Consider the following 14,722-nt stretch of genomic DNA (forward strand, 5'->3'; position numbering starts at 1 on the left):
ATAACAAAATTGTCCTTATAGGAGAAATCTATAAATATTTTTCAGCATTTTTCTTATTCTACAAACAATTTAATATTTTTAGTATGGGTGAAAGCAATATTTTTTATATTAACTGGAATATAATTTTGTTTAGTTTTATATTTTATCAGGTAGAATTTACTTTATGATTTAAGTATAAAATAAACATACTTTATTTTTTATACAGTGAAGATTGGCAAATGTCTGGGTCAGGATCTCCGTCTCAGTCTGGTTCAGATTCAGAATCTGAAGGAGATAAAAGCAGTTGTGATGAAACAGAATCTGATTATGAGCCAAAAAACAAAGTTAAAAGCAGAAAATCTCAAAATAGGTAAGTATATCCTATTCTCAGTTTGATGCTGAAAATTGTTGGTTGCAGAAGGTATCATTTCTGAAATCTTGTTTTATTACAGTGTTTCTGTAAAACACCTCCCCCTGGTCTTCCCTAGATCTAAGTCAAACAATGGGAAGAAGATTCTTGGACAGAAAAAGAGACAGATTGATTCATCTGAGGAGGAAGAGGATGATGAAGAAGATTATGATAATGATAAAAGAAGTTCTCGTCGCCAAGCAACTGTCAATGTTAGCTATAAGGAAGATGAAGAAATGAAAACAGATTCTGATGACCTACTTGAAGTCTGTGGTGAGGATGTTCCTCAACCTGAGGAAGAAGAATTTGAAACAATAGAACGATTTATGGACTGTCGGATTGGGAGAAAAGGAGGTATTTTTTTTTTTTAATACTTTTGTTAATGTAGGTACTTTCAGTTTCACAGTTTGGTTTTTAAATTGTTTTTTCCTTTCATCCATATATGTGGATTATTTTTAGTTATCTTGATGTGCATTTTTTTCTTTCCATTTTATTGAGAGGTAATTGGCACACAGCATTATGTAAATTTAAGGTGGATAGGATAAGGACTTACATATATTATAAAATGATTACCACAATAAGTTTAGTTAACAACCATCATTTCATAGATGTGAGGAATTTTAGAATCTTCTCTTTAAGCAATGTTCAGATATACTATACAGCAGTGTTAACTGTAGTCATCATGTTGTATGGTTACAACATAGTACTTATTATCTTGTAACTGGAACTTTGTACCTTTTGATCACCTTCATCGTATCCCCCACAAACCCTGGCTACAAATCTGATCTCGTTTTCTGTAAGGTGTTTTTTGTTGTTGTTGTTTTTATCAAATATGTAAGATCTTGCAGTATTTGTCTTTCTATCTGTCTTAGCATAATGCCCTTAATATCCATCTATGTTGTAAATGGCAGCACTTCCTTTTATGGCTGAGTAGTGTTTCTGTGTGTGTGTGTGTGTGTGTGTGTCTGTCACATTTTCCTTATCCATTCATCTGTTTATGGATACTTCAATTGGTTTCATGTCTTAGCTATTGTAAATAATGCTGCATTGAACATGGGGGTGCAGATATCTCTTCAGCATAGTAATTCTGGTCATGCAATTTTTAAAGATGATTTTAAATTATTCTAATTTCCAATTATCAGTCTCCCAATCATCACTTATTATAAATTGCTATATGATCGTAAGTGTGTCATTGTTTTTATTAATTTAAAACTGAGGGTATTAAATTAGATCATCTTCTCCAAAATTCTGAGTTTCTTTTATATATGTTTAATATAATTGCCCATAAACTCTTGTATCCTGATATTTTACTTATTTAAAAATGAGAGCATATATTTTGTTATTCATACTCTTTAATTTTTGAGTTGAAAGCAAATATGTAACATAATTACATGAATGTATTATGCTTTCTTTTTCAGCCACTGGTGCTACTACAACCATCTATGCAGTTGAAGCAGATGGTGACCCAAATGCAGAATTTGAAAAAAACAAGGAACCAGGAGAGATCCAATATTTAATTAAGTGGAAAGGCTGGTCCCATATCCACAATACTTGGGAGACAGAAGAAACCCTTAAACAGCAGAATGTTAGAGGAATGAAAAAATTGGATAATTATAAGAAAAAAGACCAGGAGACAAAAAGATGGTAAATATGTTTTGTATTATGCTTGATTTTTTTATAGTTCAAAAATTACTACTAGGGTTTTTTGTTTAAAAAAATACATAGCCAAGAATCAAATGATAAGCTAAAATAACTATTTCTACATAGATTCACCAGTATTTCATCTCAAGGTAAAACTTAGGAACAGCCATTTCTAAACTCTTCCTGATAACAGTTACGTTAGAATGAATCTCCTAAATTACAAATTTTTAAAGTTAAAAATTAATGATGCTTTATTTCTGTTTGAATTTCTTCATTATGATAAGTGGAAAAAGAATTTGTGTTACAGATAGTAGTGGGGGGTGTGGGTTATTCAGAAGAGATTTTGAAGTCTATTCCTGCATTAATAATCTTTCAGGTTGAAAAATGCTTCTCCAGAAGATGTGGAATATTATAATTGTCAGCAGGAACTTACAGATGATCTACATAAACAGTATCAAATAGTGGAACGAATAATTGGTTAGTAATAAATGATTCTAAAAAACTTTTCTCTTTCCATGCTTGAAATCATCCTTAAAAACTCTGAATTTACTGCTTATACATCAAATACAGTAGCTTTCTCTTACTATAATAGAGGATATTAAACCAGATGACTAATTTTTATTTGTGTAATTTTTACTAAGAGTTATTACTTTGGTAAGTTTATGTAACCAATAAATTTTTTTTTAAACCTGATTTGTGTCACAGCTCATTCCAATCAAAAGTCAGCAGCTGGTTATCCTGATTATTATTGCAAGTGGCAGGGCCTTCCATACTCAGAGTGCAGCTGGGAAGATGGAGCTCTCATTTCCAAAAAGTTTCAAGCATGCATAGATGAGTATTTTAGCAGGAATCAGTCAAAAACCACTCCTTTTAAAGATTGCAAAGTGAGTATTATTTAACATTTTTAATGACTGAAAGTACATTTATGCATCATAAATAATAGAAGCCCAAATAGAGAGTTGGATCCTGATTTCAGACAGGCTGAGGGAAAGAACTGCTTGGTTGCTAGAGGTTACAAGAAATGATATCCCTGTAACTGGTCTTAGATGTGGCACTGTCTTTTTAGCCTTGGTGAGTGAAACTGCTAGAAAGATTATAAATTGGTGGTTGGTGTGGGGAGTGGACTAGGGAAACCAAACCAAATAGGAAAAAAGTCTTAGGGAAGTAGGTGCGGTATGAAGGGTAGTAAATATTTTCTCTGAAGGTAAGAAAGGAAGAGAGGGATGTGCCCATAAGAAAGTATCAAGGACTACCTTGTGTAATACAAGTATTTCAAGTTAGTATTAATGATAGTTTAGGGGTCCATGTAGTACTACAGTTTGTTTTCTTAGAAGATTAAGTTAAATTCATAATGGTAATTTAGAAATCAGAAATCAAATGTGAAGTCAAGCCAATTTTATGGTTTATTTCTAGGTCACAGCTGGAGCAATAGTTGAATGAATTTAACATAGCTGTTTGCTTTTAAAATACATGAAACCCAACTATTTCGGTAGACACTTAACTCTTATTTTTTGTTAAAAAAAAGGTGAAATATTTGACTCTACATTCTGGTCATAGTAATAGGAAACAGTTGTCTTCAACTGAATCCTCAGGTGTAGTTTGAATCATGGAATTTCTAAGCCTGATGATTTGAGATGAAATCTCGGATTTTATGATCAAAGCTGAGATTTTCATCTTCTAATATAATTTCTTATATTTAATAATTGTTCATATGACATTTATTTTTACTAAAGGTATTAAAACAAAGGCCAAGATTTGTAGCCCTAAAGAAGCAGCCATCCTATATTGGAGGACATGAAGGATTAGAACTAAGAGATTATCAACTGAATGGTTTAAATTGGCTTGCTCATTCTTGGTGCAAGTAAGTAGAATTTTTACAAATAAAAGATGTATTTGTAAGGGTTAGAATTTTACAAATAAAAGATTTGGAAAATGTTCACCAACATGAAGATTAAGACCCTTTGGTATTTATATTTAGGTATTTCAATTTCCCAGTATGTGAATAACTTACTACATACTAAGAAGAAAATCTAGTGAAGTTTGAGTTAACCTTTTTGTTGCAGTAATTCAATAAGTTTTTATTGAACTGAAAACCAAAATATATATACATTCTTATCCCACACTAGTCTGGACTATTCTTCTTACTCCCAGTTATTTCTAATGCCCATTTAGCTCTTATTTTTTTTCTTTCTCCTTTGTCCCCTCCTCTATTTTTAGGAATATAGGTGACCCTAGCGTGCATTTTTTTTAACCTCCCATAGCTGTAGTTTTTGCTTGTGTGTTCTCTTTCTGCTTACTTTTTACTTAATATATCAGGACTCTACCACTTGTACATAATTAACTAAAGATATACTGTCACTCCTTATGCATTTTCTAACCTAAAATTATGATAAACTCCATCCACTTCTCTTACATTATTACAAAGGCCTTTACATTTATTATTTATAACTAGTGAACGTTTTATGTGTTATATATAATACCTATCAGATTAATTTTATTTATTCATATAATATAAACTTGCACATGGGTTATGTAAAAAGATTTCTTTGTAAATTTGAATCTTTATTGCATGCATTATTTTGTTTTTAACTTTATAGAGGAAATAGTTGCATACTTGCTGATGAAATGGGCCTTGGAAAAACAATACAGACGATCTCATTTCTGAACTATTTGTTTCATGAACATCAATTATATGGACCTTTTCTATTAGTAGTACCACTTTCCACGCTCACTTCCTGGCAAAGGGAAATTCAGACATGGGCTTCTCAAATGAATGCTGTGGTTTATTTAGGCGACATTAACAGCAGAAACATGGTAAGTTGCTTCTCCATAAATTTAAAAGTATAGGCATGCTTGTCTTTAAGGATCTCAATAGTCTTAATTTCTATCTTTGCTGCTGGAGTAGGTGCTTAATACATGGTTTAATTGGCTGTAATAAAAATCAACTTTTGGTTTAATGTTACTTCGTATGTATCTTTTTTCCTATCTGTCATAGGAAAGTTTCAGATACATGTGAAAGCAGACAGAGTATAATAAAACTCCATGTGTCCATCTGCAACTTCAAAATTTTAATCTTTGCCAACTTTTTGCATTCTCTGTACCTCTACAGTGTACTTTCCTCCCTCCTAATTATGAAGCAAACCCCAAAATATTTCATCCCTAAGTGTTATGTTATTAAATGAGTTAATCATTTGTGTTTTGTTGAAGGAGAACTTTCTTCAGTTCTTAAAAACGTGTGCTTTATTTTATATATAAAATGTTTCTATGTGCTGTGGTATTTTATTTATGATAGGTAAGATCAGCATAGCCTGCTGGACTATATAAAGAATAACTAAAAGTTTTATTACATACATACATACATAGCTTTTTATGTATTTTGAATGGATTTCATTTTAGATACTCAAGTAAAAGTATACCTAAAAAAAATAGAGTTAAATGGGTACACTCAAGTTTGCAAAGTAGTGTTTACCTTAAAATTGCCTTTAAAATTTCTTGATAGATCAGAACTCATGAATGGATGCATCCCCAAACCAAACGGTTAAAATTTAATATACTATTAACAACTTATGAAATTCTGTTAAAGGATAAGGTATGTATTACACATTTTTCTTTTCAGTGTATATCAATTTTACATTTACTAAATGTTGTGGATAGGATAAAAATACAAATAAGGGTCAACAAACTACAGCCTGTGGGTCAACTCTGGCTTTTTTTTTTATGACCCGTGAACTAACAATGATTTTTACATTTTTAAAGGGCTGTAGAAACAAACCACAGAAAATACGTATCAGAGATCTCCCACCACACATTTGTCTGCAAAATCTGAAATGTTTACCATCTGACTTTTTACAGAAAAAGTTTATCAACTTTTTGCTGACTTAAAGGAAAATAGTTTGTGTAGGTTTGATTTGTGAGGTCTTTAAGAAGAGAAGATACCTAATAGGATTAAGAAACTATCAGTGGATGAAACACTGTGCTAAATGCTTTATAACTATTATTTTATTAAATTCTTTATATTAGTATCTGAAATAATTCCCAACTATTTTATAATATATTGCTATCTCTATTGGAAAGAAAAGTCAAGTCTTAAAGAAGTTAATGAACTTGCTTAGTCATACAACTATTAAGGAACAGAGTCAGGCCTGTATCTGTTTTAAATCAGAGACCCACATTTATATATTAGATGTGCACTGTTCATGAAAATCCTAGAGTGAATTATATCTACACTTGGAGTAAGATAGTGTTCTTATGTACTCCAAACTGGCATTAATAGAGGCTTCTACTGGGCATATAGACTAAAAATCTTCTGTAAAAATTTTAAATGATACTATTGTTTTTCTTCCTTTCCAGTGTAAAAATTTGACTTGATATTAATGCTGTTTTCTAATGGTAAAATTAGTCACAGAAGGAACTTCATTTTGCATAATGAATTACTTGACTTGAAGATTCCAATAAATCTTGAAATAATTTTTATTTGAAAACTAGACTAAAGTTTGTCTTTTATTTTGATTTGCTTCATACTAATAATATAAATTCATGTCAAATGGGAGGCTAAGTTAGAATACCATTTTTCTCTCAAAGTATTAACTATGTTTTTCTGTTCATTTTAAGGCATTCCTTGGAGGTCTAAATTGGGCATTTATAGGTGTAGATGAAGCACATCGATTAAAGAATGATGATTCTCTCCTATATAAAACTTTAATAGACTTTAAGTCCAATCACCGTCTCCTTATCACTGGAACTCCTCTACAAAACTCCCTCAAAGAGCTCTGGTCTTTGCTACATTTCATTATGCCAGAAAAGTAAGATAAATTGGGATATAGAATTTTAATGTTTTGTATCCTAAGTTTATCAGGAAAATAATTAGTTGTAGTTAATAAGGTTAATAAGAAGTTTTATTGCCCTCAAACAGTGGGCCACCGATTACGTAGAAGTAGGGAGTGAAAGGAAATGGGCTGGAATATTTTGTATTTTCAGTAATAATTTAATTTTTCAATTTTGAAAATAAATAAGCTTGAGCCGTGTATAATAAATTACAACAGTTGATTTTGCCCATGATCAGAGTATACCCTGCTTGAAAAACTAACAATATCGTTCTTAGTATTTAACAATAGCAAATAAAGAAAACTAGACTAGATAAGGATAAATAACTTGTCCAAGGTTGCAACATTTTCTGTTTCTATAGATTCAGAACTTTAAAATTATTCTTTTGAGAACTACTTTAGTGGCAATTGCTTTCATATTTGAAAATGCTTCCATATTTACTTAACTCAAGGAAAAAATAAATTTTATAAAACGATTTCTTGTATTTCTCCTTATAGATATATGGTAGATTTCTCGGGAAGGATAGTTACTAGTAGTAGTAAATTTTTCTTTAAAACTCTATGTTTTGTTTATATGTGACTACCCTGGAAAATCTCATATGCAGTTTTACTTCTTTTGGTGATTCTTCCATTTTCTTAAACTTTTAAGGTTTTCCTCCTGGGAAGATTTTGAAGAAGAACATGGCAAAGGCAGAGAATATGGTTATGCAAGCCTTCACAAGGAGCTTGAGCCGTTTCTGTTACGCAGAGTTAAAAAAGATGTGGAAAAATCTCTTCCTGCCAAGGTTGAGCAGATTCTAAGAATGGAAATGAGTGCTTTACAGAAACAATATTACAAGTAAGCTATAAAAAGAGCTCATGTTCTGAACAAAGTCTAAATAACCCTCCTGTCCCTGTCTCATCAAGGTGCCTCCGTCACCCCAATAGGGTCTTAAAGAGTAGTAGCAATTCTTGAATTTTAGAATAGGTTCATTCAATTGTATATTGGAATAAAGAGAGATTTAATGGCAAGTTCAAGATCATAGGTGACGAGACTACATGATTCATCATTAATTGCTTTTCTCTCTTTAATGCTCTTACCTTATAGAGGGTTTCTTACGTTAGGATTTCCATGATGCTAAGGCATTAAGTAATTAATGATAATTAGATCATTGACACCAGTGTAGAGGACAGAAAAAGAAACATGGAACAAAATTTTAGCCCCACACACACACTGAGGAATAGTAATAGTAATACATATATCTTACAAAAATTTATGTATGTCAGATCCATATAGTAACACTTCAAAGAATCAAAAAGGAGTAACTGTCCTAAAACTAACTTAAATATCTATTTAAACATTTAATTGTATAAAACTGCTAGATGCATTTGAATTCTCAGACATATTTTATGGTACAATATGAGCCATATATTTAAAAGACACATCCTTTGAATTAATTTAAAATTTTTATTACAGAAAATTTCAAACGTACAAAAAGAGGGTAGTACATTTCTGTCACTCAGCTTAATTTCCACCTTATAGCCAGTCTTATTTTATCACTAACCATCTCCACTTTCCCCACCGCTATCATTTTCAGGCAAATTAGAGTAATAATAGTTTTAAGTCCCCTTGAAGACTAAGCTTGTAAAAATGGAAGAAAATAAAAGGTGATAGAAGACAAAATAATATATAGCTATATACATGGTTCAGAGTAGTAAAATAACCTTAGTTTTTCTGTAAGTTACGTATGTATTGTGTAATTGTAATTTCAAGGAGGCAATGTGGCTAAACCAGGTATCCTCATGAAGGGAAAAAGATTAGTACACTGTAGTCACTATGTTTCGTTAAGCCTTTACTGTATATAGTTAATAGTTCAGATAACAGGTTATGTTCTCATTAGTCTTGTGAACAAATTCTGGTCCATTTACATCTAGTTGTGAACTTTGTAATGGTGCGATTTTGTTTTATTGTTTGATTGTTTTCATGGTTTAAGATTTCATCCTGGTAATTGTTCTGCTAAACAACATTTTTGTGATTTTTGCAGATGGATATTAACTAGGAATTACAAAGCCCTCAGCAAAGGTTCCAAGGGCAGTACCTCAGGCTTTTTGAACATTATGATGGAGCTAAAGAAATGTTGTAACCATTGCTACCTCATTAAACCACCAGACAATAATGAATTCTATAATAAACAGGAGGCCTTACAAGTAAGAATTTTAAAATATTGTTACTTTGTGGTAAAACAAAGTTCTGAAAGTGTTTATTTTAGTTATAACTGAACGAGGCACAGTGCTTTAATATATTAGAAATTCTGTTAATGGTATATTTAATGGTGTTCATTATTTTTTAGTCTCTAAGCCCCTTAAAATAATAATTTATCCAATTAATTATTTTGATCACTTTTCTTAAAATTAATCTCTCTAACTGTGGGCTGTCATAATTTATCTAGCAAAAATCCCTTAGTGTATTCTTAATTGTGAAAAAAAAAATTCACTAATAGTGATATGCTGAATTCATGGTAATGGCAAATGGAAGTCTTAAGGGCATCTTGACCTCAGATCTTACCCTTCCGAGCACTTCTGGGAGACAAAAGAGAAGTGTGAAGAAGGTATAAATGGCTGTCCAGCCACAGCAATGCTTTGATCATTGTAATTTTAAGCAGTGCTGGGATCAGTGACTGATACATATAAATTAGAACACATTTTCTTACTCTTTAAGCCTTTGGTTGCTTGGTTGCTACTTCTCTTCAGTGCTTTGGTTTTCAGCTCAGGTTTTTGGAGAAATAGTGCAATAACCAGCAAATAGAGTAAAACAGTGCTTTTTTTCCTCCTGAAAATACAGCAAAAACCTAGGTGGTAAATTGCAAGGAAAATTTTAGTTTAAGTCATAGAGCAAAATGATAGTTCCAAAACTTTGGAAACTGAAATGAGCTGTTTTTCAATATTTTGAAAAAACAAAATCACAATTTAAAATAATGAAAGAAATTAAAATGTTAAGTGGAGCATTTGTTTCATTTAATTGATTCTTTTTGACATGTTATAACAGTAGTAATTTTTGTTTTCTTAGCACCTAATCCGTAGTAGCGGAAAATTGATTCTTCTTGACAAGCTGTTAATTCGCCTAAGAGAAAGAGGCAACAGAGTTCTTATATTTTCTCAAATGGTGCGGATGTTAGATATACTTGCAGAATATTTGAAATACCGTCAGTTCCCCTTTCAAGTAAGCATTTCATCTTGTCTTTTTTGTCTATTTAAATTATATCTAATTCCTAAGCATGTTCTACAAAATTACTTTTGAAAATCTTTAGTAAATGTATAGATTTTTATATAAACCGTACTTTAAGAAAATACAATTTTTTTAAATTCTATTTTTCATTATTCCCTTTTTTTCTCTTGACCTTATATTAAGCAGCAAAACAATTTTTCTTTAATTTTTACTTTAGGTCTCTAGATCTCCTCTGTGCTCAAATCTATAAAGAGGCAACCATATATAGTAGGCTTCAGTTTGAGGAAGGAAAAGAGAGAGCATTCTTTGTGAATGCTACTAAGACTGTTGGAGATTTTGAAGGTCTATGTGCTCATAATGATTCTAATGAATAGTTTAAATAAAACGAGGTCATCCCAAAAGACCAAAATGGGCTTATATTCCATCTAGTCAATATTTATTTTCAAATTCATTCAACATGATTAAAGTTAATATGGATGAGTGTTTAATGTTAGAGTCAGGTGCTAGTTTTCAGTACTTTACATCTTATAATTTATTTAGTGCTTTTATGAACAGGGCCTGAAATAGCAAACAGTATGTACAGCTAGTAAATGATGTATATTTAGTGCAGGTAGTAAAATAGAAGTAGAAGCATAATGATGAACCACAGTGCACATAATCCCTGCTCTGTTGGAGTTTACAACCTGATGTTCAGACATAGAAATTAAGCAAGTAATTACAAATAAATAATACATTACAACTGTGGTAAGTGCTGTGAAGGACAGATGTTTGGTGATATGAACATGATTGAAAAATAATGTAGTCATTTAGGGGAAAAAGTATAGGAAGAGTACCATTGTTTGCTTTTTTTTCTTTTTCTTAAACAGCTTTATTCAGATGTAATTTCCATTCCATACAATTCATTCATTTGAAATACACAAATCAGTTGTTTTTAATATATTCATAGTAACCATTACCACAGTCAATTTTAGAATGTTTTCATCACCTCCAAAAGAAACCCTACTCTTTAGCTACCACCCTATGTTCCCCCATTTTACTCCCATTCCCACCCCAGCTCTGTGTTGGTTTGTTTTTCGACAAACTGGTATGTGTACATGGTCAAACAAAAAAACATAGTACAGAAGTATTTGTAAACACTCTGCCTCAATCCCTCCTCATTCCCAAATCACTTCCTGGACAGAAGAATTTTTAACAATCTTTTGTTTCAGGTCACACCTTAATAAATGATACATCACTACTTTGTAAAAAGTTTTACTAATTGTAATTTTTAGTGAAAAAGAAACAACACTATTTACAATTTGTTTCTGGATATCTGTTGTTTAGATAATGTTTGGGATAAGCACTTGATGTATGTCAGGCACTGTGCTAAATGTTTCATTACTATGTTCTCTCATAGAATCCTCTGTATTCTATGAAGGAAGTACTCATTACTATTGTTACTATTATTACACCCACTTACTGAGGAGGAAACTAACAAGGAGAAAAATCAGGTCACATACCCAAGGCACCATGGGGCTCAATAATTTGAGTTTCTAAGTTCTCAGATCACGTTGATGCTATTGGTCCAGTAACCACACTGGACTTAATCAGTGTGTAATCAGTACATTGGGTCATGAAACTTGGGGTGTACAGATGCCTACTCCTTCACATGTAAAATGTATCTCTTACAATGTGTCTCAGGCAGAATGATAACCAATGCTGTTATTACTTATTAGAGTAAGCAGTCTTAGCACTTCAGAGCACAGATTCTGGAGACAGAATGTCTGGGAATGGTTTTACTGCCTAATAAGTACTTTTGACTCTTACAGTCTTAACAAAAATAATGCTGCATTTTCATACTTATGTAATTTTGTAATTGATTTTAATTCCTTTTTAAATTTTTTATCTTATTATATTTTAATATGTTTTATTCTAGAGATTAGATGGATCAATAAAAGGGGAGCTAAGGAAACAAGCTCTAGATCATTTTAATGCTGAAGGATCAGAGGTATGAGTGCTTTTTAAATTGTAAATAAATTGTTTTAGTCATAGTTAACAGTTTGTTTAATAAAGAAAACCTATTGATGCTAGCCATTTTTGATTTGCAAGTTGGGTTTTTAAATTCATCATTCTGTTATATCTGAAGACTATTGCACTTAATCAATATTGTTTCAGCCGAAGATGGTTAATTTGCTTCAAAATAAATTAGCCCACTTTCCTTTAGAATTCTTTTTGAATTTGATGGTCATTATTCTCATGTGTATTTGTATTTTGGAGTCTTGTTGATTGTTTTGGCTGGAGGTTTATATATTTTATTATTTTTAAAAACTACCTTTTAGTTAATTGGGAAAATACATTTTAAAGAAATCAGTTGTAAAATTTTCATATTGATTATTCACAGTCACAGTTCTAGAAGATTATAAAATTGTACCTATTTATAATTCCTTACAGGATTTTTGCTTTCTACTTTCTACAAGAGCTGGAGGTCTAGGAATTAATTTAGCCTCTGCTGACACTGTTGTTATATTTGATTCTGATTGGAATCCACAGAATGATCTTCAGGCACAGGCTAGAGCTCATCGAATTGGGCAAAAGAAACAGGTATTATTTTATTCCCCTTATTTTACTCTTTGAGAAGCTTTTTTTATGATCAGTGTTTGGAAATGATTTTGGTTTATCCTGATAAGATCATTAAAACACAGTAACATTGCCTTAAACAGTTAGGATATAAAGGAACTCGTATTTACCAAAGTCACCTAAAGTGATAGAACCGAGATAAAACCATGCCTAAATAGGATCACACATTCTCTTCTGATCATACATTCTGTTTACAACTGTAGAGTACAATGTTTTTTATTCAAATGTATAAACTTTAAAATATCTTCGTTTGCTAATTTTAACCATTGAAAGATATTTTGCTTAGTACATTGTTACCTTTTTGTTAGCCTCATTTTATGATGTGCCTACAAGATTCTCCATGCAAAAGAACCATTCTCATTTTACTGGATTTGTGCAACTGTCTGGCATAGTTGTAATAGGCCTTGGGAAAAACCATCTGTCATCCTTCTGACGATGCCTTGGTTCTTGGATTTTAACTCATTTACCTCCATCTAATGTAATATTTCTCAAACTTCTCCAAAGCAAGAGATAGCAACAAGTAGCACAAAAAGGTTTAGCACATTTATATTATGTTTTAAACATTTTCTACTGAAAAATATATCCATGACCTTGAACTAAAAATATTTTACCCAAAATTCCCATAAAACAGCCCCATCAAGAATGTGTCATGCTTTTTCCTGTACTTTTTATACTCTGAAAGAACATTTCATACCCCTAAGTGAAAGCTTGTATTTATAGAGTAGTAGTTCTTAACTTCATCAGATCCAATGACCTCTTTTTATACAGCTGTTTTTATTAGCACCGTCTTTTCTACTTTGAAATGGATACATGTAATTTGAGAAGTCATTCTAGTGCCTTAACAGTAATTTAGGTGAAAAGAGAGTTCTTTTCAAATAATACATATTTCCATATATATGACTATTTTAGGATATAGTAAATAAGTTTAGATTTGGGAGAATAAGAGCAGGACTTACTCTTCATAAGAAGTACAAAGGAAGAAAAGAGCAGGGGCATATTGGTGCATAAGAATAAAAATTAGTGTTGCTTAGATAGTAGCAGACTTATTTGTACATTATAAAAAGAGGGAAAATTGAAGTAGGGGTAACGACATACCAAGACAATTACAGACTGTCAAAGAGGAAAACTGAGGAAATAACGATATTCTTACAGGTGATTGGGGCCCAGTGTATATATGAAGAGTCAAAATATCCCTAAATTATGAACAAGATGGAGAATAGTGATTAATTGCACTGAATAGATATCTCCTATATTGAAATCTTCAGCAATAGCTAGACTCAGATTCTATTTATACTACTAAAAGAACTTGGCCACATTTTCTAATAGGTGATGGAAAATAAAGGATACTTCAAAAAAAGATCTGATTAGACAATATAATATAGGAAGCTGAATGGTAGACCTCTGGAAAGACTATTTGAATAAGATTGCAAAATATGGCAATACAGATTTCTTACCATTATGTTACATTTTCAAAACATCAATGTAAAAATATGAAATATGTTTTTGTTAATGATTATAAATAAGGTATTATTTTATTATAGATGAAATATTAAGATTCCTATGCTTCATGTACCTGGCTGTTTTAGTAGTATTTGGTTCTAAATCTGACAAAAGGAGTCTCAGATCTCCTCTTAAATATTTCCGTGCAACAACTACAACATGAGTAGTTGTAGGTGACTAATACAGATAAGTTTTATTGGTGGCACCAATGCCATAAGCATTTGGAAATGGTATCTTTTGATTAAGGGTCCAAATAAAATAATACCCAATTACTTGCCTAGTTACACAATAGTTGCAACCCTAAAAATTTGTGTATATTGTACATTATAAAAATGCCTGTTTATATTAAAATAGGATTTAGCATTAAAGTAATTTTTCAAAGGTCTTTTAAAGTCATTTGGGAGACTCAGGATAATTTTTCATTGTGCTCTTATGTACAGTTTGATGCAGAATATCTAGTATCCCAAGTCCCTGTGATGTAAATGCTGATAAGCCCACCTAATCATTAAAAATGTTAAATGTTTCCATAAATTTTCAAACTATTCCTAT

At 31.4% G+C, this 14,722-nt stretch overlaps 1 protein-coding gene across 5 annotated transcripts in view; it reads left to right on the top strand.

Annotated features, from left to right (window-relative positions):
• CHD1 (chromodomain helicase DNA binding protein 1) overlaps nucleotides 1-14,722 on the top strand; it is an 82,152-nt gene that overhangs the window by 43,399 nt on the left and 24,031 nt on the right. For 3 of the 5 annotated variants that reach the window (XM_036925771.2, XM_036925773.2, XM_057493079.1), the window contains exons 6-19: nucleotides 206-349; nucleotides 432-742; nucleotides 1,807-2,032; nucleotides 2,406-2,506; nucleotides 2,735-2,913; nucleotides 3,763-3,890; nucleotides 4,627-4,843; nucleotides 5,529-5,618; nucleotides 6,641-6,831; nucleotides 7,502-7,690; nucleotides 8,877-9,039; nucleotides 9,899-10,051; nucleotides 11,973-12,044; nucleotides 12,488-12,637. In XM_036925771.2, the coding sequence (XP_036781666.2) occupies nucleotides 206-349; nucleotides 432-742; nucleotides 1,807-2,032; nucleotides 2,406-2,506; nucleotides 2,735-2,913; nucleotides 3,763-3,890; nucleotides 4,627-4,843; nucleotides 5,529-5,618; nucleotides 6,641-6,831; nucleotides 7,502-7,690; nucleotides 8,877-9,039; nucleotides 9,899-10,051; nucleotides 11,973-12,044; nucleotides 12,488-12,637 (2,314 nt within the window). The remainder of the gene's footprint in view (nucleotides 1-205; nucleotides 350-431; nucleotides 743-1,806; nucleotides 2,033-2,405; nucleotides 2,507-2,734; nucleotides 2,914-3,762; nucleotides 3,891-4,626; nucleotides 4,844-5,528; nucleotides 5,619-6,640; nucleotides 6,832-7,501; nucleotides 7,691-8,876; nucleotides 9,040-9,898; nucleotides 10,052-11,972; nucleotides 12,045-12,487; nucleotides 12,638-14,722) is intronic. The other 2 variants (XM_036925772.2, XM_036925774.2) reach the window with 1 other exon arrangement.

The sequence above is a fragment of the Manis pentadactyla genome, chromosome 2 (assembly GCF_030020395.1).
Source record: "Manis pentadactyla isolate mManPen7 chromosome 2, mManPen7.hap1, whole genome shotgun sequence".
NCBI lineage: Eukaryota > Metazoa > Chordata > Mammalia > Pholidota > Manidae > Manis > Manis pentadactyla.